The 24,586-nt window shown below is 42.9% G+C and overlaps 1 protein-coding gene across 3 annotated transcripts in view; it reads right to left on the bottom strand.

Moving 5' to 3' along the window:
* Window positions 1-24,586, bottom strand: part of drc3 (dynein regulatory complex subunit 3) — a 65,263-nt gene that overhangs the window by 5,742 nt on the left and 34,935 nt on the right. For all 3 annotated transcript variants that reach the window (XM_073061021.1, XM_073061022.1, XM_073061023.1), the window contains 2 exons: window positions 13,899-14,030; window positions 3,312-3,382 (listed from right to left, as the gene is read on the bottom strand). In XM_073061021.1, the coding sequence (XP_072917122.1) occupies window positions 3,312-3,382; window positions 13,899-14,030 (203 nt within the window). The remainder of the gene's footprint in view (window positions 1-3,311; window positions 3,383-13,898; window positions 14,031-24,586) is intronic.

The following is a 24,586-nucleotide window of genomic DNA, read 5'->3' as shown; positions in this document are numbered from 1 at the left end:
CAGGTGTAGCACTTGTTCCGCTTACAAGGATAAGTGCCAGGAGGGAGATCGGTGGGAAGGGATGGGGGGGGAACGAATGGACAAGGGAGTCATGTAGGGAGCGATCCGTGCGGAAAGCAGGAGGGGGGCAGAAGGTGAGGTGCTTGGTGGTGGGATCCCTTTGGAGGTGGCAGAAATTACAGAGAACTATATTTTGGACTCAGAGGCTGATGGGGTGGTAGGTGAGTAATTTTTAGTGGTGTGGTTTTGGGGCAACAGATCTTAATTGTCACTAAAAGGTGATAATGCCATCTTTAAACTGATCATGAAGGGAGTACATATCCAATGGAAAAGAGTACAGTCGACATTTCGGGCCAAGACCCCTCAGCAGCTCAAAACATCAACTATGCTCTTTTCTATTGATGCTGCCTGGCCTGCTGAGTTCCTCCAGCAGTTTGTGTGTGTGTTGTAGATTTGTACTCTTGCTTTAATGAAATAGAACTTTATTCATTCAGGTTCAACATAGCAGGCTTCTGCTACAAGATGGGGATCTGTGATTTGTGTATGTTTTAATCTTCTGGGAGAATCCTGGTACTCCACTTCTCAACTGTTGAACTGCTTTCAATCTTCACAATCTGATCTCTCTTACATTGCAAATGATGATCGCTTCACAGGGTGACCCTGAGCTTCCTGTTACCTGCAACTGTAACTTTCTATTCCACTCCCACTCTGACCTTTCTGTCTGTGACTTACTGCACTGTTACAATGTAACCCGAGGAACAGCATCTCACCTTCCACTGTAGGCTTGCTTCTGGACTGTTCTGATTTCTACAATTTAAGGCAGCTCAATTTATCTGTATTGGAAATAGCCAGTCCATTTGGGATATTGGCTCATCCTTTTCCCATTAGCTAGCCACTAATGTCATAACTTTTATGTTTGTTTTCTCTCCCTCTAATTGACCCCATTAAACCAATGTAGATGATTTTATTTACAGCTTAACCCCATGTAGCCCTGGTCTCACATTATCAGATGTTTTCCTATCCAATCCACGCCCCTCCCCCCACGGTACTCCTACCTCCTGTGCAATTAAATACTGTAATGTTCGTCCTCTCTTTCACCTAAGAGTTCCCAGATCTGAACTGTGCTTGTCTCTGCATAGAAACTGCCTGATCTGATGAGTGTTTCCAGCACTTTCTAATAGTATTTCAGATTTCCAGCACAGGCTGATTATTTTTAAATTTTCTGATTACACTTACCTGTACTGCTTCAGCACTTTGTAATAAAAGCTGCATTAAAGAGAATGGCTTTAAACAGCAGGCACACAGAAAAATAAATGCATCTATACTTTTTATTTTGGGTAAAGTTAAAAATTGCATCAAATGTTTTTACTATTACCATGGAACCAAATAGTGTTGGATTCAAATGCTCTTAAATTGAATGAGTTTTAACATAGTTGTGTTGGGGAAAAAAAAGGAAACAAAAATAGTTCCCAAGCTGTATTTCAATCAGAACTAAATATGACACTCCTCAGAGAATAGCATTCAGCCAATACACTGCTGAATTAAAATGACATAATATAAGCTGGATATGTAAATAGTTATAGAGAGTTTTGGAGGTGGTTATTACATGCCTAAATTTTAAAGTGGTATAATGCTGATTCAGATGACAAGGGCAGAATTAAAATTAATTAAAAGCTCAAAGTTAACTGAACTGAAGAATGTCAAAAGATGAAAAGGGCTTTTGTTTTGGACTAGTGGCCCATTGGCAATGTAGTTAAATGAAAACCACCACTGATGATAATGTAAACATTTGTCAAAGCTTTGCCAAAGGCAACGTCGTGCCTTATGAGCCTGATTGAATTTTTTGAGGATGTGACTAAACACATTAATGAAGGTAGAACAGTAGATGTAGTGTATATGGATTTCAACAAGGCATTTGATAAGGTACCCCATGCAAGGCTTATTGAGAAAGTAAGGAGGTATGGGATCCAAGGGGACATTGCTTTGTGGCTTGCCCACAGAAGGCAAAGAGTGATTTAGACAGGTCATACTCTGCGTGAAGGTCAGTCACCAGTGGTGTGCCTCAGGGATCTGTTCTGGGACCCCTACTCTTCGTGATTTTTAATAAATGACCTGGATGAGGAAGTGGAGGGATGGGTTAGTAAATTTGCTGATGACACAAAGGTTGGGGGTGTTGTGGATAGTGTGGAGGGCTGTCAGAGGTTACAGTGGGACATTGATAGGATGCAAAACTGGGCTGAGAAATGGCAGATGGAGTTCAACCCAGATAAGTGTGAGGTGGTTCATTTTGGTAGGTCAAATATGATGGCAAAATATAGTATTAATGGTAAGACTCTTGGCAGTGTGGAGGATCAGAGGGATCTTGTGGTCCGAGTCCACAGGATACTCAAAGCTGCTGCGCAGGTTGACTGTCTGGTTAAGAAAGAATCAGTGCATTGGCCTTCATCAATCGTGGGATTGAGTTTAGGAGCAGAGAGGTAATGTTGCAGCTATATAGGGCCCTGGTCAGACCCCACTTGGAGTAATGTGCTCAGTTCTGGTCAGGAAGGATGTGGAAACCATAGGAAGTGTGAAGAGGTGATTTACAAGGATGTTGCTTGGATTGGGGTACATGCCTTATGAGAATAGGCTGAGTGAACTGAGCCTTTTTTCCTTGGAGTGGTGGACGATGAGTGGTGACCTAATAGAGGTGTATAAGATGATGAGAGGCCTTGATCATGTGGATAGTCAGAGGCTTTTTTCCAGGGCTGAAATGAATAGCACGAGAGGGCACAGTTTTAAGGCACTTGGAAGTAGGTACAGAGGAGATGTCAGGAATAAGGTTTATTTTATACGCTGAGAGTGGTGAGTGTGTGGAAAGGACTGTTGGCGACAGTGGTGGAGGTGGATACAATGGGGTCTTTTAAGAGATTCTTGAATAGGTACATGGAGCTTAGAAACATAGAGGGCTATGGGTAACCTTAGGTAATTTCTAAGGTGAGGACATGTTCGGCACAGCTTTGTGGGCCAAAGGGCCTATATTGTGCTGTAGTTCTTCTATGTTTCTATGTAAGCACTTCATTAGCATTGAAGGTTGCAATATGATCCTTTTGTGAGATTCAGACAACTCATGAAGTAGATGGGAGAATGGATAAATATCTTAAAGTTTTACTGCAATATCATTTGTTCATCATAGAGTGTTCTCTGAAGTAATAAATGAAGTGGATACAGTCCATGATAGGTCACCTACATTTGGTTTTATAGGATCAATAAACTTCTCTGATTTCCCCAGGTTAAAGCACTGAGAATGAAGTGTTCACATAAAAGGATATAAAGCCTGGACATTTTCAATATAAGTTGTAACCATTTCTGAAATATTTCGTTCAAATTCTTTGCTTGCTTCCTGAAAAACCAAATTTAAAACAGTTAAAACCGACAGCATTGACTGACACGTAGTCTCACAGCATTGAAACCAGTTCACAGACTTATCTTCTATTTCTTTCTCCTCCAGGGTTTCAACATAGTGGAACCCCTTCACCTATTTCAGCCCATTTCTTCACCCTATAATATCCAGCTTTAAAATTAGAGCCTGGTTTAATCTAATCTAATTGTTATCTTCAGAACACTCCTGAATTAGGGCAAGAGATATTGATAACCAACTTATTCTTTAAAAAAAAGCACTAGACAAAAAAAATCTCCAAATACAGTGCTAACTTTAAAAGGCTAAACTAAAACTGAAGACCAAAGAACAGGTGTGCCATAACTTGGAAAAATCTTGTGATTTTCCTGTACCACTTTGTGTACACTATTTCCTCTATAACCTTGGAAAATAAATCCTTAAGGCAATAAAAATGGCATCTTTTTAATGTACCAGAAACTCGTTACACCATCTTAAACCACAAACACAATTGCAAAGTGATTCAGCCAAGATTGAGAGTTAACGGTGAAGACACCTGATAAAGTGCAATGTAGTTTTGTGGAAAATAAAAGTTCATGGTATAACATGCAATATGTTGGCATGGATACAGAACTGGCAGGTGAAACTGACAGAATGGGTGTTTGTCTGGTTGGCAATATGTAAAGAATGATATGTAACAGGGATCACTGCTGGGGCCTCAAACTTTTACAATTTATAAAATGACATGGATGATGCAACTGGAGGCATTACTACTAAAGCTGCTGATGAAACAAAGTAAGACAGGAATGTAAAATGTGGTGATGAGACTACAAAGGGGATATTGTTACATTAAGTGTATAGGCAAAGATCTGGCAAATAGAATATAATGTGGTAAAATGTTGAATTTCTGTTATTTTCCTTGCTAAAATAGACGAAAGGCATATTTCCTAAATGGAGAGAGTTGCAAAAAAATTCTAATAGGCAGAGGATCAGGAAGTTAGACAGAGAGACAGAGACACCGATATTTCCTTCTCAACCCCATTCTCCTGCTTTCTCCCCATAACCTTTCACGCCATGTCTAATCAAGAACCTATCAACCTCTGCTTTAAATACATCCAATGGCATGGTCTCCACAGCCACCTACAACAATGAACTCAATACCTCCTCATCTCCATTCCAAACAGATGTCCCTCTATTCTGGAGCTGTGCCCTCTGGTCCTAGACTCCCCCACTATAGGAAACATCCATGCCATATCCACTCTATGTTTTTCAACATTCGAAAAGTTTCAATGAGAAGCCCCTTCATTCTTCTAAATTCCAGCAAGTAGAGCTCAAGACCCATCAAATGTTCCTCATAAGATAACCTTTTCATTCCCGGAATCATTCTCATGAATCTCCTCTGAACCCTCTCCAATGTTAATACATCCTTTCTTAGATAAGGAGCCCAAAACTGCTCACAAAACTCCAAATGAGGATTTTCTCACCACCAATCCAACTTGCAATTTAACATTTAAGTTCCTTTGCACCCTTTTAGAAAATAGTCTACACTTCTGTTCCTTCTACCAAAGTGCATGACCATACACTTCCTGACACTATTCCATCTGCCATTTCTCCTTATCAGTCCAAGTCCTTCTACAGCCTCCCTGCTTCCTCAACACTACCTACCCCTCCACCTATCTTCGTATCATCTGCAAACTTGGCCACAAGCCATCAATTCTGTCATCCAAATCATTAACATATAATGTGGTCCCAACACCAACTGCTGTGGAACACCACTAGTCATGGGCAGCCACCAGAAGAGGTTCCCTTTATTCCCACTCTTTGCCTCCTGCCAATCAGCCAATCCTCTATTCATGCTAATATCTTAACTTGTTAAGCAACCGTGTGTGGCACCTTGTCAAAGGACTTCTGGAAATCCAAGTACACGATGTTGACCGATTCTCCTTTGTCTGTCATGCTTGCTATTTCCGAAAAGAATTCCATAGATTTGTCAAAATTTTCCCTTAAGGAAACAATGTTGACTTTGACCTATTTTATATACCCAGAAACCTCATCCTTAAAAATCGACTCCAACATCTTCCCAACTACTGAGGTCAGGCCAGCTAGCCTCTTAATTCCATTCTTCTGCGTCCCTACCTTCTGGAAGAGTGGAATGACATTTGCAATTCTCCAGTCCTCTGGAAATGGGTCTGAATCTAGTGATTCTTGGAAGATCATTACTGGTGCCCTCACAATCTCTTCAGTCACCTCTTTCAGAACCCTGGGGTGTGTGTCCATTTGGTCCGGGTGACTTATCTACCTTCATCCTTTCAGCTTCCTAAGCAACTTCTCCCTAGTAACAGCAATTGCACTTCTGCCCCTGAAACTCTCAAAGTTCCAGCATACTGCTTGTTCTGCCCTTCAGGCAATTCACTTAGTTTTTTTTATGTGATTCAGCACACGCAGCTTTCATTTCAACGAGCAGTTTCTGGTTTGTATTAGGGCACTTTCTGTGCAGACAGGAAGTAGAACAATAAAAGCACATTGGCTGGCAGGAAGCCAGAGGTGGATCCTGATATGCCTGAGAGTCTGTTGGTTCATCAGTATGTTAAGGAGAATTATTGTGATATGTTAACCATTTTTACTGATGGATCAAAAGATAATTTAACAGGGAATGTTGGTGTGGCTGTTTTTGTGCCCAAATTACAGTAACAATAAAGAAGTGTCTTCCTAACTACAAACATTTGTACTTATTAGTATATACTGCTGAGCTGGTTGCCAAATTTTGGGCTTACAGTGGGTGGAGGAAATCTGTCCTTACTAAGTTATAATTTGCACAGATTCTTTTTTTTGGCTTTGATTGGTCCTAAAACAGGTTGTTCTAGAAGTAGGTCTGATTTACTGCTGGAAGCTCTTCAAACTTCATTTGATATTTTAAGTATTAGTCTACATGTCCTCTTCTTAAGGGTCCCTGCACATAGAGGTGTTGAGGGGAATGAGTGGGTTGATTGTTCAGTCAAAAAAGCTGCTAAAAGTTCATCTGTCGATATAAACCTTCCACTCAGTAAATCAGAAGCTAAGGGCTAAGAATTAGTGGAATATGGCAAGACATGTGAGATAATGGGCGCAAGGGAGGGTACCTTTACAGAATACATAAAACTGTGGGATTGATGGCAGAAGGGGGTAAAACAAGAAGGGAAGCAATTATATTGACTTGACAGAATTGGGCATTATATACTTCATTATTCTTTGTATGTTGTTGGAAAACATCATTCTGGGGTGTGTAGATGTTGGCAACATTATGAAATAGTTGAACACATTCTTTTACAATGTGAAGCATACAAGGGTGAAAGAAAGCAAGCTGCAATACTAGCTTTGGGGGTTGACAGTTTTCAATTAAACACTTTAAGTTATGAAAGTAACTTTAATTCACAAAATTGTCTTCCATTATTAAAAACTATAGGGTTTTATGGGGTAATTTAGTTTTCAGTTGATAAAGAACTAGTAGGAGGTTTATTTCCCAATTCCCTACACATCGTAGTGGTGGAGGGCCGGGACTGGGACCAGGGGTTTATGTTATGAATGAAATAAGTTTCTATCTAAAGCCATCCTGTTGTTTCCCCAACAGCAGCATTGTTTGAAAGTTGATATTATATTGTTTAGAAGTTCATCTAAAGGTATCAATATAATTTTGCTGAAATAGAATGTAATCTTTGAGTTTATTAGACACTAACCTAGGCGCTAATGGTTTACACACATTATTTACAGTACCTGTAGCATTTGCTTGCTGGAATCTTACAATACTTAATTACAGGAAACTTAATTAAGTTCTTACTTATCTGTCCATATTTATTCATGTGAATAGATATTCTGTATTTTGTTGTTTTTCAGTTTCACTCCTTATTCACTATGCCATACCATTAAATAAACTCATGAAGCTAGGATGCTATACCTGCCTCTTATGTCAGTTTGAATGGAGTTTGGCTGACTGTCTAGTTGATGTCACAGCACCTCAGCAAGGGCAGTACACTGCTAGTGTCTTCCATAGTGAAGACGGATGTAAAAGTTATTTAGTTCATCCACTATCTCTTTGTCCCCCTCTGGCGTCATTTTCCAGTGGTCCAATATCTACTCTCACCTCTATTTTACTCTTTATATATCTAAAAAAAAACTTAGGGTAGCCTGTTTGATTTTATTGGTGAGTTTGCCTTCATATTTTCCCTCCTTATGGCTTTTTAGTTGCTTTCTGTTGCTTTTTTTTTTAAACTTCCCAAACCTCTAACCTCCCACTAATTTTTTGCTCTGTTAATATGCTTTTGCTATTTCATTTGCTTTTATTTTGATTTTGACTTCCCTTGACAGCCATGGTTGCATTATCTTGGCTTTAGAATACTACTTCTTTGAGGTGCATCTATCCTGTGCCTTCTGTATTTCTCCCAGATACTCTAGCCATTGATGTTCTGCTGTCATCCCTGCTAGTGTCCACTTTCAATCAACTTTGGCCAGCTCCTCTCTAATGCCTCTATAATTCCTTTAACTCCACTGGAATACTGATACATCTGACTTCTTCCTCTCAAGTTGCAAAGTAAATTCTATCATATTATGACTACTGTTTCCTAAGGGTTCCTTTATCTTAAGCTCCCTAATCAAATCTGGTTCATTACACAACACCCAATCCAGTATAACCTTTCTCGTAGTGGGCTCAACCATAAACTGCTCTAAAAACCCATCCCATAGGCATTCCACAAATTCCCTCTCATGGGATCCAGCACCACTCTGTTTTTCCCAAACTATCTGCATATTGAAATCACCCATCAGGGTCTTTTTGCCCTTGCAGTTCCTTAACTCTACCCACAAGGATTGTACATCTTCTGATCCAATGTTACTTCTTTCTAAGGATTTGATTTTTTTTAAACCAAAGGAGCCATACCAGCCCCTCTGCCTACCTGCCTGGTCCTTTGAAATAATGTGTATCCATAGATGTTAAGCTCCCAACTCCTTTCCTATCTAGTTCTCATGCAAGATTCATAAATTATATCCAGGTACTGAGAAACACTAACAATGTTATTGTTTGCTGCTAGGGAAATTGAACACCTTTGATGACCTTCGTCTGGTCAGGGAGAGTGAGGAGTTGATAGAGAGGAGTCACAGGCAGGTGGTCACACCGGGGCCACAGGAGGCAGACAGTTAGGAGGGGGAAGGGGAAGAGTCAGGTACTAGAGAGTACCCCAGTGGCTGTACCCCTTGACAATAAGTACTCCTGTTTGAGTACTGTTGTGGGGGGGGGGGGGGGAAACAGCCTACCTGGGGGAAGCAACAGTGGCTGCGCCTCTGGCACAGTGTACAGCCCTGTAGCTCAGAAGGGTAGGGAGAGGAAGTGGAAGGCAGTAGTAATAGGGGACTTGATAGTTACGGGGTCAGATAGGCAATTCTGTGGACGCAATCAGGAGACCCGATTGGTAGTTTGCCTCCCTGGTGTCAGGGTCCGGGATGTTTCTGATCATGTCCACGATATCCTGAAGTGGGAGGGTGAGGAGCCAGAGGTCGTGGTACATATAGGTACCAATGACATAGGTCAGAAAAGGGAAGAGGTCCTGAAAGGAGAATATAGGGAGTTAGGAAGGGAGTTGAGAAGAAGGACCGCAAAGGTAGTAATCTCAGGATTACTGCCTGTGCCACGCAACAGTGAGAGTAGGAATGGGATGAGGTGGAGGATAAATGCGTGGCTGAGGGATTGGAGCAGGGGGCAGGGATTCAAGTTTCTGGATCATTGGGACCTCTTTTGGGGCAGCTGTGACCTGTACAAAAAGGATGGGTTACACTTGAATCCTAGGGGGACCAATATCCTGGTGGGAAGGTTTAAGAGAGCTGTTAGGGAGGGTTTAAACTAATTTGGCAGGGGGATGGGAACCAGAATGATGGAGCGGAGGAGAGGGAAAACAGAAATAGATCTAAGGTAGTGAGCAGTAAGGATGTCAGGAAGGACAGGCAGGTGATGGAGCAAATTTGCAGCCATTGGGATAAGTTGCAGTGCAATCAATGCAAAAAGTACCAAATACTGGACTTAAGGTGTTATACTTAAATGCACGCAGCATAAGGAATAAGGTGGATGATCTTGTTGTACAGTTACAGATTGGCAGGTATGATATTGTGGCCACCACTGAGATGTGGCTAAAGGATGCATGTCTCTGGGAGCTGAATGTCCAAGGATACACGGTGTATTGGAAGGATAGGCAGATAGGTAGAGGGGGTGGTGTGGCTTTAATGGTAAGAAATGATATTAAATCATTAGAAAGAGTTGACATAGGATTGGAAGGTATGGAATCTTTATGGGTTGAGCTAAGAAATCACAGGGGTAAAAGGACTCTGATGGCCTCCAAACAGCTGCAGTGATGTGGACTACAAATTACAACAGGAAGTAGAAAATGCTTGCCAGAAGGGCAGTGTTATGATAATTGTAGGGGATTTTAACATGCGAGTGGATTGGGAAAATCTGGTCGGCACTGGATCTCAAGAGAGAGAATTTGTAGAATGTTTACGAGATGGCTTTTTAGAACAGCTCGTTGTTGAGCCCACTAGGGGATCGGCTGTACTGGATTGGGTATTGTGTAATGAACCAGGGGTGATTAGAGAGATGGAAGTGAAGGAACCCTTAGGAGGCAGTGATCATAACATGATTGAGTTCACTGTGAAATTTGAGAAAGAGAAGCTGAAATCTGATGTGTTGGTATTTCAGTGGAGTAAAGGAAATTACAGTGGCATGAGAGAGGAACTGGTTCCAAGGTTGACTGGAAAGGGACACTAGCGGGAAGGATGGCAGAGCAGCAGTGGCTGGAGTTTATGCGAGAAGTGAGGAATGTGCAAGACAGTTATATTCCAAAGAAGAAGAAATTTTCGAATGGAAGAAGGATGGAACCATGGCTGACAGGAGAAGTCAAAGCCAAAGTAAAAGCAAAGCAGAGGGCATACAAGGAAGCAAAAATTAGTGGGATGACAGAGGATTGGGAAGTTTTTAAAAGCTTACAAAAGGAAACTAAGGAGGTCATTAAGAGGGAAAAGATGAACTATGAAAGGAAACTAGCAAATAATATCAAAGAGGATACTAAAAGATTTTTCAAGTATATAAAGAGTAAAAGACAGATGAGAGTAGACATAGGACCGATAGAAAATGATGCTGGAGAAACTGTAATGGGAGATAAGGAGATGGTGGAGGAACTGAACGAGTATTTTGCATCAGTCTTCACTGAGGAAGACATCAGCAATATACCGGACATTCAAGGGTGTCAGGGAAGAGACATATGCGCAGTCACAACTACGACAGAGAAAGTACTCAGGAAGCTGAATAGTCTAAGGGTAGATAAATCTCCTGGACCAGATTCATGTTCAGAACACCCTCGTGTTCTGAAGGAAGTAGCAGTGGAGATTGTGGAGGCATTAGCAATGATCTTTCAAAAGTCGATAGATTCTGGCCTGGTTCCGGAGGACTGGAAGATTGCAAATGTCACTCCGCTATTAAGAAGGGGGCAAGGAAACAAAAAGGAAATTATAGACCTGTTAGCTTGACATCAGTGGTTGGGAAGTTGTTGGAGTCGATTGTCAAGGATGAGGTTACGGAGTACCTGGAGGCATATGACAAGATAGGCAGAACTCAGCATGGCTTCCTTAAAGGAAAATCCTGCCTGACAAACCTAGTGCAATTTTTTGAGGAAATTACAAGTAGGCTAGACAAGGGAGATGCAGTGGATGTTGTGTATTTGGATTTTCAGAAGGCCTTTGATAAGGGTGGTGAATCTATGGAATTTGTTGCCACGGGTGGCAGTGGAGGCCAGGTCATTGGGTGTATTTAAGGCAGAGATTGATAGGTATCTGAGTAGTCAGGGCATCAAAGGTTATGGTGAGAAGGTGGGGGAAAAGGACTAAAGGGGAGATTGGATCAGCTCATGATGAAATGGCGGAGCAGACTCGATGGAGCAGCCGCACATGAGGCTGCTAAACAAGATAAGAGCCCATAGAATTACGGGAAAGTTACATATGTGGATAGAGCGTTGGTTGCTTGGCAGGAAATAGAGAGTGGGAATAAAGGGATCCCATTCTGGTTGGCTGCCGGTTACCAGTGGTGTTCCACAGGGGTCTGTGTTGGGGCCGCTTCTTTTCACATTGTATATCAACGATTTGAATTATGGAATAGATGGCTTTGTGGCTAAATTTGCTGATGATACAAAGATAGGTGGAGGGGCCGGTAGTGCTGAGGAAACTACTGAGAAACTATCGAGAGAGTCTGCAGAGAGACTTAGATAGTTTGGGGGAAATGGGCAAAGAAGTGGCAAATGAATTACAATGTTGGAAAGTGTATGGTCATGCACTTTGGTAGAAGAAATAAACTGGCAGACTATTATTTAAATAGGGAGAGAATTCAAAGTTCTGAGATGCCACGGGACTTGGGAGTCCTCGTGCAGGATACCCTTAAGGTTAACCTCCAGGTTGAGTTGGTGGTGAAGAAGGCGAATGCAATGTTGGCATTTATTTCTAGAGGAATAGAGTATAGGAGCAGGGATGTGATGTTGAGGCTCTATAAGGCACTGGTAAGACCTCACTTGGAACACTGTGTGCAGTTTTGGGCTCCTTATTCAAGAAAGGATGTGCTGACATTGGAGAGGGATCAGAGAAGATTCACTAGAATGATTCCGGGAATGAGAGGGTAAACATGTGAGGAACATTTGACTGCTCTTGGACTGTACTCCTTGGAGTTTAGAAGAATGAGGGGGGACCTCATAGAAATATTTCGAATGTTGAAAGGTATGGACAGAGTGGATGTGGCAAAGTTGTTTCCCATGGTGGGGGAGTCTAGTACGAGAGGACATGACTTGAGGATTGCAGGGCACCCATTCAGAACAGAGATGAGGAAAGTTTTTTAGCAAGAGGGTGGTAAATCTATGGAATTTGTTGCCACAGGTGGCAGTGGAAGCCAAGTCATTGGGTGTACTTAAGGCAGAGATTGATAGGTATCTGAGTAGTCAGGGCATCAAAGGTTATGGTGAGAAGGCAGGGGAAAGGGACTAAAGGGGAGATTGGATCAGCTCATGATGAAATGGCGGAGCAGACTCGATGGGCCGAATGGCCAGCTTCTGTTCCTTTGACATGGTCTAATACAAAAGAGACATCATACTTCAGTTTATTTAGTTTATTGATGACACCACACTATCTACTTAATGACGGAAGGATGTGTATGCTTTGGAAGCAGTTGAAAGGTTTTCTGTATTGGTATCCAGAAAAGATGGGTGCTCTTATCACAAGTATTGGAGGGGCTAAGCTTGCATCTGCTAGGGTTTATAAAATGACAGTTGGTTTAAATGACACACAAACAATAGCAGGGGATATCTTGATAGTAAAGATGGGAAGGATGTTCTCTTTTGCGTATCTAGAACTGGGGTGGTCTCACTGGCCAAAAATGAGAGGTTCATGCATTTAAGTAAGAGAGGTAGTAAAATGTTGTATCAGAAAGTAATGAACTTTTGGAACCCTATTACTCAAAAAGCGGTGGATGCAGAATCTTTGTATTTTTTTTTAAAAAGGTAAATGTGGATAGATATTTGATAAAGGCTACCAGGAGAGCTGGGAATGTGAAATTGATGCTATTATCAGATTAGATTTATTGCATAGCAGGGCAGGTTTGAGGAGCCTAGTGACCTATTCCCACATTGTGTACATATGAGAAATTTGTTTTTAGCAATGGCAATGTGCAGTGCTGAAAATAAGTGGTCAGCCATTAATTTACTGTCATATTTGGCAATTGTTTTATAAATTCCACAACAAATTCTAGATTGTAGTATATTTGACTGATCCTGAGCTGAAGAGGGAAAATGTGAGAAATCCAGTTCTTCATTGTTTTCCTGGAGTTGTGGCATCCATTTATGTGTGTGGGGTGAAAGCAAGGTTAGAAGTGTCTGAAGCAACACACACAAAATGCTGGTGGAACACAGCAGGCCAGGCAACATCTATTGGAAAAAAGTACAGTTGACGTTTCAGGTTGAGACCCTTCGTCCTAACAAGTGGTCTTGATCCGAAACATCGACTGTACTTTTTCCTATAGATGCTACCTGGCCTGCTGCGTTCCACCAGCATTTTGTGTGTGTTGCTTGAACTTCCAGCATCTGCAGATTTTCTTGTGTAAGAAGTATCTTCACACAATTGCCTGGCTCAGTTTTGCTCAGTCTGCTTATGTTCACACTTGAACAAAACACAAACTAATCTGGTACAAGAGTCCAACTAGTACCTATGGTGTTGGGGAACTCAACAACCAATCAGGAGTTTTAATTTGTTGTTACCCTATCTTTCACCCAACTACAAACCTTCTCCCCCGCTCTGCATAGGCTTATAAAATCTGAAATTTTATTTTCCTGTTCTGACCCAAAACATTAATCCTGCTTCATTCCCCACATATGCTTTTTGGTTTGCTGAGCATTGATCTCATTTCTATTCTCGTGTTTAAATTCCTGTAGATTAGTTATACCTTTTTTGGCAATGAAAATTTATCACTTCTTACCTCCAGTTGGTCAACTAATTGCATTTCCAGGTTCATCAGACTGTTCCACAGTTTATCGATCTTCACTCTAAACTGTTGGATCTTATTCTCCACGAGCAAGCTGTCAGTGATACGTTGCAATTCATTCAACTGCTACAGGGAACAAATAATCCAAAAGATAACCACTGACTGTTAAATGCAATAGCTATTAATTTACCTTAAATAACTTTTATAGCTTCTTTAACACAGCAAAAATGTCTCAACATATACCACTGGAGCATTTTCAAGCAAAATAATTGAGGCAAGCTGATATTAAGGAAAGAGACTGAAAGTTTAATCAAGAAAGCATACTCTAAGTGGTATTTTTTGTTATTTGTTCAAGGGATGTGGGCTTTGAAGGCTGAACAAGCATTAAACTGCTCATCATTGGTTACGTAGAACAGTCCATGTTCAAAGGCTTCCCTGGTTATACTCCCCATTGATATTCCTGAAGTGGGAAGGAGAACAGCCAGAGGTTGTAGTACATATTGGTACCAATGACATAGGTAGGAAAAGGGAGAAGGTCCTGAAAACAGACTACAGGAGTAGGAAGGAAGTTGAGAAGCAGGACCACAAAGGTAGTAATCTCAGGATTACTGCCTGTGCCATGTGACAGTGAGTATAGGAATAGAATGAGGTGGAGGATAAATGCGTGGCTGAGGGATTGGAGCAGAGGGCAGGGATTCAGATTTCTGGATCATTGGGACCTCTTTTGGGGAAGGTGTGACCTGTACAAAAAGGACTGGTTACACTTGAACCCCAAGGGAACCAATATCCTGGCAGGGACGTTTGCAAAGGTTATTGGGGAGAGATTAAACTAGAATTGCTGGGGGGTGGGAACAAAACTGAAGTGATGGAGGAAGAGGTGGTTGGCTCACAAATTGAGAAAGCTTGGAGACAGTGCAAGAGGGAAGATAGGCAGGTGACTGAGAAGGGACATGCTCAGACCGATGGTTTGAGATGTGTCTTTTTTAATGCAAGGAGTATTATGAACAAAGCAGATGAGCTTAGAGCATGGATCAGTACTTGGAGCCACGACGTTGTGGTCATTACTAAGACTTGGATGGCTGAAGGGCAGGAATGGTTACTTCAAGTCCCAGGCTTTAGATGTTTCAGAAAGGACAGGGAGGGAGGCAAAAGAGGTGGGGGGATGGCACTGTTGATCGTAGATAGTGTCACGGTTGCAGAAAATGAGGAAGTTATGGAAAGATTATCTAAGGAGTCTGTGTGGGTGGAAGTTAGGAACAGGAAGGGATCAATAACTCTACTGGGTGTTTTTTTAATATATAGACCACCCAATAGTAACAGGGACATCGAGGAGGAGATAGGGAGACAGATTCTGGAAAGGTGTAATAATAATAGGGTTGTTGTGGTGGGAGATTTTAATTTTCCAAATATCGATTGGCATCTCCCTCGAGCAAGGGGTTTAGATGGGGTATGAGTTTGTTAGGTGTGTTCAGGAAGGTTTCTTGACACAATATGTAGATAAGCCTACATATGTAGAGAGGCTGTTCTTGATCTGTGGTCAGGTGTCAGATCTCTCAGTGGGAGAGCACTTTGGAGATAGTGATCACAATTCCTTTACCATAGCATTGGAGAGGGATAGGAACAGGCAAGTTAAGAAAGCTTTTAATTGGAGTAAGGAGAAATATAAAGCTATCAGGCAGGAACTTGGAAGCATAAATTGGAAACAGATGCTCTCATGTAAATGTATGGAAGAAATATGGCAAATGTTCAGGGGATATTTGAGTGGGGTTCTGCATAGGTACATTCCAATATGACTGGGAAAGAATGGTAGGGTACAGGAACCATGGTGTACAAAGGCTGTTGTAAATCTAGTCAAGAAGAAGAGGTTACGAAAGGTCCAAAAAAACTAGGTAATGATAGAGATCTAGCAGGAAGGAGCTTAAGAATGAAATTAAGAGAGCCAGAAGGGGCCATGAGAAGGCCTTGGTGGACAGGATTAAGGAAAACCCCAAGGCATTCTACAACTATGTGAAGAGCAAGAGGATAAGGCGTGGGAGAATAGGACAAATCAAATGTGACAGTAGAAAAGTGTGTATGGAAACGGAGGAGATGGCAGAGGTACTTAATGAATACTTTGCTTCAGTATTCTCTATGGAAAAGGATCTTGGCAATTGTAGGGATGACTTGCAGTGGACTGAAAAGCTTGAGCATGTAGCTATTAAGGAAGAGGATGTGCTGGGCTTTTGGAAAGTATCAAGCTGGATAAGTCACCAGTTCCGGACGGGATGTACCCCAGGTTACTGTGGGAAGCAAGGGAGGAGATTGCTGAGCCTCTGGCGATGATCTTTGCATCATCAGTGGGGATGAGAGAGGTTCTGGAGGTTTGGAGGGTTGCGAATATTGTCCCCTTATTCAAGAAAGGGAGTAGAGATAGCCCAGGAAATTATAGACTGGTGAGTCTTACTTCAGTGGTTGGTAAGCTGATGGAGAAGATCCTGAGAGGCAGGATTTATGAACATTTGGAGAGGCATAATATGATTAGGAATAGTCAGCATGTGTGAAGGACCAGGGTAAGCATAAAACTGGGAAAGCAGGTAAATGTGAAAAAAAATAGGGGTTTTATTCACCCAAAATATTTACAGACGCAACAGAACTGTTCTAGAGTCCAAACTTGAATCAGCTAAACAATACAGAATTTGGTTACAAAAACATAATAAATACTCCTCAAACCAAGTGACACCACTCATCTCCTGACTGTGGGTTTATATTCAATGCTGGCCAGTCCATAGTAAATTGCAGGGGAGAAAAAACATTCCTCTCCTTAAAAAAATATGACATAAATGAAGCAGTTCCAGAGAACACCCCTCTGGCTGTAGCAGAATGGCACAATCCAATTATCCAGTCCCATCCACTTAGGCTGGTGTAATGCAACAGCTCAGTCGTTTACCAGATTATCAGGAGGATGGTTGGCTACAGGACACTTTAATATGCCCAGTTGATGGTGCAGCTGGTAATTGCAGCTGCCACAGCATGGCTTTGTCAAAGGCAGGTCATGCCTTATGAGCCTGATTGAAGCTTTTGAGGATGTGAGTAAACACATTGATGAAGGAAGAGCAGTAGATGTAGTGTATATGGATTTCAGCAAGACATTTGATAAGGTACCCCACGGAAGGCTTATTGAGAAAGTAAGGAGGCATGGGATCCAAGGGGACATTGCTTTGTGGATCCAGAACTGGTTTGCCCACTTAAGGCAAAGAGTGGTTGTAGACAGGTCATATTCTGCATGAAGGTCAGTCACCAGTGGAGTGCCTCAGGGATCTGTTCTGACAAAGAGTCATCACCCCTACTCTTCGTGATTTTTATGAATGACCTGGATAAGGAGGTGGAGGGATGGGTTAGTAAATTTGCTGATGACACAAAGGTTGGGGGTGTTGTGGATAGTGTGGAGGTCTGTCAGAGGTTACAGCGGGACATTGATAGGATCCAAAACTGGGCTGAGAAGTGGCAGATGGAGTTCAACCCAGATAAGTGTGAGGTGGTTCATTTTGGTAGGTCAAATATGATGGCAGAATATAGCATTAATAGTAAGTCTCTTGGCAGTGTGGAGGATCAGAGGGATCTTGGGATCGTGTCCATAGGACACTCAAAGCTGCTTCGCAGGTTGACTCGGTGGTTAAGAAGGCATACGTTGCATTGGCCTTCATCAACTGTGGAATTGAGTTTAAGAGCCGAGAGGTGATGTTGCAGCTCCTTAGGACCCTGGTCAGAACCCACTTGGAGTACTGTGCTCAGTTCTGGTTGCCACACTACAGAAAGGTTGTGGAAACTATAGAAACGGTGCAGAGGAGATTTACAAGGATGTTGCCTGGTTTGGGGAGCATGCCTTATGAGAATAGGTTGAATGAACTCGGCCTTTTCTCCTTGGAGCAAATGAGGATGAGAGGTGACCTGATAAAGGTGACCTGATAAATGAGGATGAGAGGTGACCTGATAAAGGTGTACAAGATGATGAGAGACATTGATCGTGTAGATAGTCAGTTTTTCCCAGGGCTGAAATGGCTAGCAAGAGAGGGCACAGTTTTAAGGTGTTTGGAAGTAGATACAGAGGAGATGTCAGGGGTAAATTGTTTTTTTTTTTTAAAAGTGTTGAGTGTGCGGAATGGGCTGCTGGTGATAGTGGTGGAGGCAGATACAATAGGATCTTTTAAGAGACTCCTGGATAGGTACATGGAGCTTAGAAAAATAGAGGGCTATGGGTAACCCTTGGTAACTTCTAAGGTAAGGACACGTTCCGCACAGCTTTGTGAGCCTAAGGGCCTGTATTGTGCTGTAGGTTAGCTATGTTTTTATCTCTTCCTCTGAGCTGGTCAATTTTATCAACATTGCCTCCAACTTCCACCCTGCCCTTAAATTCATCGTCTCTGGAGACAAACTGTTAAGTGACATCTTTTATAATCCTACTGATTCCTATGGTCATCCTGACTATACTTGTAAAATATGCTATTCCCTTCTCTGTTTCTTTGCCTCCACCACATCTGTTCCCAAGACGCAGCTTTCTGTTTCAGAATATCCGAGATGACCTTCTTCAAAGAACAAAGTTTCCCTCCATCTACTATTGATGCTGCCCTCACCCACATCTCCTCCATTTTCCCTCATACCATATTAGTGATTGAGTTCCTTTTGTCCTTGCCTACCACCCCACATCTAACAGATTATTTCCGCAACTTCCACCATCTCCAGAGAGACCCTACCACAAGACATATCTTTAACCTTCCCTCCACCCCACTTCCACTGGGATTGCTCCCTCCCAGAAACCCTTGTCATCTATTTGTCCATCCCCAATAATCTCTCTCTAGCCACTTTTACCTGCAAGAAGGCCTAAGTGCAACCTGTAGTAACGTAATTGGTGGAAATGTACACAACCACCAACATTGGTCTGACATGATGATGTGGTTAAGTAAAGGGCTTTTAGTGCATGTTGAGTTCAGTTTTTTTCTGCTCGATAAGTGAATTGCTACAGCTTTTCTAAAACTTAAAACTCCTCTGCTATTTTACTTGCAAAATCCTACACTGGTGACCCTGATGCTCTAGGATGATTCTAGAGTCATTCAACATATTGGCTAACACAGTTGCTTTGAAAGTGCCAGAGTTTTGGGTGCAAAATGCCATCACTTGGTTTGTTCAAATAAAGGCTCAATTTGCACTTTGAGAAATCACTGCCAATAACATGAAACGTTTCTATGTAGTAGTGTTGCTCAGTAACCCCACAGCTGCGACAGTGGTGAGTTTACTAGAACACCTGCCCAAACATGATAAATACCGATTGCTGAAAATTCATCTTTTACGGGCTTTCAGAGTCTGAGCACGCCAAACAGTTGCTCTCCTTGCCTGGTCTTAATGATGCTTGGCCTTCAGAGCTAATGGCCCACATGCTGTCTCTCCTGGGAAATAACCATCCTTCTTTTATTTTTAAGGAATTCTTCATGCAGCAAATGGCTGATAAAATTCGCATAGCCCTCACTAATACACTCACGATAGACAGCTTGCTAGAATGGCTGATAGCCTACAATTAGCCAGTCAACAATGCATCGTTCCTTCTCCTTTCTCTACCTCATTAAGCCCTGTGGGCAAGGTCTTCAACACAAGGATGCTCACACTTGTGAAACAGACGCCATCGGGCCTGTGCTTTTACCATGTTTGCTTTGGCGTGAAAGCTAGCAAGTGCTGACCCCCTTGTAGTTTCGACAGTGCCAGTGTATTGGGACACCACAGGTTCCAGCCGCCAGGGTCATCTACTGTTCATTACAGACAACCTTTCAGGGTGATGCTTCCTGTGTGACACGGTTCCTCAAGTGAGTGTGCTGCCAACATCGCCTATTGATGAGAAGGCAAAGAGTGATGGAATCTTGCTGGAGGCTGTCAATGGCAGCAAGATCCAGACTTATGGGACATGGTGGGTGACTCCCTACTTCAGTGGGCAATGTTACACATGGGACTTCATCCTGGCTAAAGTGGCTAGACTTCTGCAGATTCCCTGTGTGCTTCAGACCTGTTGGTTGATCTTAAGAACCGCCAGCTTGTGAATGTCACAGAGTTTGGATCAGTGCCCTGCTTCCCCGTGAAGTTCGTCACAGCGACTCTGTCAAGCGCATATACCACATTTGTTTACTCAACTGCTGGGTGAATTCTCTAACCACACCAAGTCCACGTTCTCCATGACAGTCACAAAACATAGGGCTGAGCACCATTTCCACAACTGGTCCTCCAGTCCATGCCCTTGCATAGACAGGACCCAGAAAAAGACTTGACATTGTATGCCAGTTTAATAGCCCCTGAGCTTTGCCCCCCCCCCCATATAATCCCCAAATCTAATGGTGGTTGCCTGTCGTGGCGATTACTGACACCTTAACAAACTCGCCACCACAGATTGCTACCTGGTCCCAGACTTCCAAGTCTTTTCAGGACGTTTAGCCAGAAAATCAATTTTTTTCCGAAGTAGATTTAGTTAGGGGCTACCATCAGGTGCCTGTGTGCTCAGAGAACATTCTCAAAACAATTGTGATAAGCCCATTTGGCCTCTGAGTTTCCGTGCATGCCCTTTGGGCTGATAAGCTCTGTATCAAAAAACTTGGGTTTTCTTTTTGTTTACCTGGATGACATTCTTGTCACCAGTGCATCCAGATCTGACCATGTATCCCACCTCCACACACTTTGAGTGTTTAAGCCAACACAGGTTGATTAATAACCCTGCAAAATGCCAGTTTGGGTTGTCAGTCATTGACTTTCTTGGCCATCACACCTCTGCAAAAGGTGTGGAATCCCTCCCATCAAATGTTGCTGCTATTATGGATTTCCCACTACTAAAAACTACAGGAGTTTTTAGGTATGGTGAATTTCTATCACAGCTTCATTCTGCAAGCTGCTGAACTTGTGCTTCCCTGTATTGTGTGCTTAAAGGCAATACCCCTAAATTAAACGTTTGACTGGTCAGCAGACATGACCAGGGCATTTGATAGATAGATAGATAGATACTTTATTCATCCCCATGGGGAAATTCAACTTTTTTTCCAATGTCCCATACACTTGTTGTAGCAAAACTAATTACATACAATACTTAACTCAGTAAAAAATATGATATGCATCTAAATCACTATCTCAAAAAGCATTAATAATAGCTTTTAAAAAGTTCTTAAGTCCTGGCGGTAGAATTGTAAAGCCTAATGGCATTGGGGAGTATTGACCTCTTCATCCTGTCTGAGGAGCATTGCATCAATAGTAACCTGTCGCTGAAACTGCTTCTCTGTCTCTGGATGGTGCTATGTAGAGGATGTTCAGAGTTATCCATAATTGACCGTAGCCTACTCAGCGCCCTTCGCTCAGCTACCGATGTTAAACTCTCCAGTACTTTGCCCACGACAGAGCCCGCCTTCCTTACCAGCTTATTAAGACGTGAGGCGTCCCTCTTCTTAATGCTTCCTCCCCAACACGCCACCACAAAGAAGAGGGCGCTCTCCACAACTGACCTATAGAACATCTTCAGCATCTCACTACAGACATTGAATGACGCCAACCTTCTTAGGAAGTACAGTCGACTCTGCCAAACAACCTCCTTCTAATGCAACCCTAACTGGAGCATCTGCTCCCAATGCACCTATAGCCACTACTACTGATGCCTCAGACTGTGCTGTGGGTGCTGTGCACGAACGGACAGTCAGAGCTACAAAGTAGCCAGGACATCTTCAGGGAGTGGTGTCTCAGAAAGACAGTGTCCATTATGAAGGACCTCCAGCACCCAAGGCATGCCTTTTTCTCACTGTTACCATCAGGTAGGAAGTACAGAAGCCTGAAGGCACACATTCAGCGATTCAGGAACAGCTTTTTCCCCTCTGCCATCCGATTTCTAAATGGACATTGAATCTTTGGACACTACCTCACATTTTTTTGAAAATATACAGTATTTCTGTTTTTGCACTTTTAAAAAATCTGTTCAATGTTTATTTTTTTTTTCTCTGCTAGATTATGTATTGCATTGAACCGCAGCTGCTAAAGTTAACAAATTTCATGTCACATGCCGGTGAGAATAAACTTGATTCTGATTCTGAGCTGTGTGGCAGTCACTCGCGCTTTTCTGCTGCCGGCTGCATCCCGAGGGGAAGTTCAGCACATTTGATCATGAGCTTCTCTGTCTCTATCTGGCTGCCCACTGTTTCTGTTTTCTTTTAGAGGGTCACTATTTCATAGCACTCGTTGAAATGGTCATCATGCATGTGATGGCCAAAACATCAGGCTCTTGGTCTGCATGACAGCAGGTGGCCCTACATATCTGAGTTCACAACTGATATGCCATATATCAAGGGGGAAAATAATGGCATAGCTGATTGCTTCTCACGGCCAGCCATCAAGGCCATACACATAAAGGTTAATTATGCTGGCATGGCAGCCGACCAAGGTGCTAACCCAGGCTGATACAGGCCTGCACTTGGCTGACATTAAGTTCAGAGAAGCTGGAGCTTCTCTCCTGTGTGATGTCTCAACCAGTTGCCCTTGTCTCATCATGCTTGCAGACTGATTTTGACTCCATACATTGCATGTCACATCCGGGCTGGAAGGCTTCATATAATCTGATTGCACTAAAGTTTGTTTGGCGTCACCTCAGGAAGGATGTGCAGGATTAGACTGCAGCTTGTGTGAAGTGCCAGTGGGCAAAAATTAACTGTCTTATTCATGCGCCATTGGCACCTTTTGAGGTGCCTGATGGTTTGACCTGTCAATGTGGATCTTGTGGGTTCTCATCCCGCAGTTTCACGCACCTCCTTCCCATGATGGACCATACCATCAGGTGGCCAGAGGCTGTCCCCTAGCGTCAATGATGGTCGCAGACGTGGCTCGGGCATTCATCAGCACCTGGGTTGCTTGGTTTGGCACCCTATCTGATATTTCCTCTGACTGTGGTCCACAGTTCATATCAAATCCATGGGCTGCAATAGCCCAGATCCTCGGTGTTAGGCTACATCACACCATGGCATCATCTACAGTCCAACAGCCATTGCAAGTGGCTTCACCTCTCCTTTAAAGGCTATTCTGAGGGTTTCCCTGACTGACCAGTGTTGGCATGATCGTCTCGTGTAGGGCTCAGAACAGCTCAGAAAGAGGACCTGTAGTCGTCTGTGGCTAAGTTGATGTACAGACAGACATTACCAGTGCTAGGTGATCCCATTCCCGATGCCATAATTATCCATTCACCTGGTCAGCCTCACAACAGCATTCTACCCTCCTCAGTAAATTCAATTCCTCTGCACCTATTCTTACCTCCCATCATGGTGTACAGCACTCTTGGGTTCCTCTTGATCTACATTAACCCTGTTCGTTTTTGTCTGCCATGATGTACACCAACATCCCCTTAGGCCTCTTTACGGTGGTCTGTTCCACATTTTGGAACAAGGATTAAAGACTTTTATCATAGATAAGAGGGGTAAACCTGAACGTATTTCAGTAGATTGCCTGACAGCAACCTACCAAGATTTAAAGCATTCCGCTACTATGCCCCTGACCTGACCATGAGCTGCTGTTGGTGAGCCAGAAGCACCTGCTGTTCCTCCATCCAGAAACATAGGATCCGAGCCGAGCAGCTCATCCGAGCTTTGTACAGGCTAACAATGCCGGTTTTAGTGAATTCTGGGGGGACTCTGTGGGGTAGCGTAATTGGTGAAAATGTCCTTAATTCACAACCACTGGCATTGAGTTGTGGTTTCACTTTAAGAGGCTGGTCTGACGTAATAAAGTGAAAGGTTTTTCAACACATTTTGAGTTCAGTTTTTTTTTTGGTGTTCAATAAATAAGTTTGCATGGCTTCTCTAAAACATAAAATGCTTCCGCTATTTTATTTGCGAAAACCTACAAACCTGCCCCTACACCTCCATTCAGGGGTCCAAACAGTCCTTCCAGGTGAGGCAATACTTCACCTGTGAACCTGTTGTATCCAGCACTCCCAATGGGGCCTCCTCTGCATTGGTGAGACCTGCTATAAATTGGGAGACTGCTTCATCGAGCACCTCTGCTCCATTTGCCACAAGCCGGACTTCCCAGTGGCCAAATGTCTAAATTACGATTCTCGTTCCAACCTGTTGGTTCATGGCCTCCTCTTATGCCAAGGTGAGGCCACCGTCAGGGTGGAGAAGCAACTCCTTGTATTCTGTTTGGATAGCCTCCAACCTGATGGCATAAATATCAATTTCTCCTTCTGGCAGACAAATGTCCTCACCCCACCCCTCTCTATTCCTCACTCTGACCTTTTACTTCTTGTCACCTGCCTATTACTTCCCCCTGGGCCATCACCACCTTCCCTTTCTCCAATGGTGCACTCACCTCTCCTATCAAATTCCTTCTTCCTCAGCCCTTGACCTTTTCCATCCACCTGGCTTCACCGAACACCTTCCAGCTAGCCTCCTTTCCCTTCCCCCACTTTTTCTGGTATTGTTCCCCTTCCTTCTCAGTCCTGAAGAAGTGTCATGGCCTGAAATGTCGACTACATATTCATTTCCACATATGCTGCCTGACCTGTTAAGTTTAGGTAGGTAGGCAGGTGTGTTGCTTTAATTGCCTATCTCTAGTTGCCCTTGAGAAGGTGGTGTGTTGCCTATGTGAACCACCGCAGCCCTTGTAGTATGGGTATACCACAATGCTGTTTGAGAGATAGCTCCAGG

The sequence above is a fragment of the Hemitrygon akajei genome, chromosome 11, assembly GCF_048418815.1.
Source record: "Hemitrygon akajei chromosome 11, sHemAka1.3, whole genome shotgun sequence".
In the NCBI taxonomy this organism is placed as follows: Eukaryota; Metazoa; Chordata; class Chondrichthyes; order Myliobatiformes; family Dasyatidae; genus Hemitrygon; species Hemitrygon akajei.
This window is presented reverse-complemented; position numbering and strand designations above follow the sequence as displayed.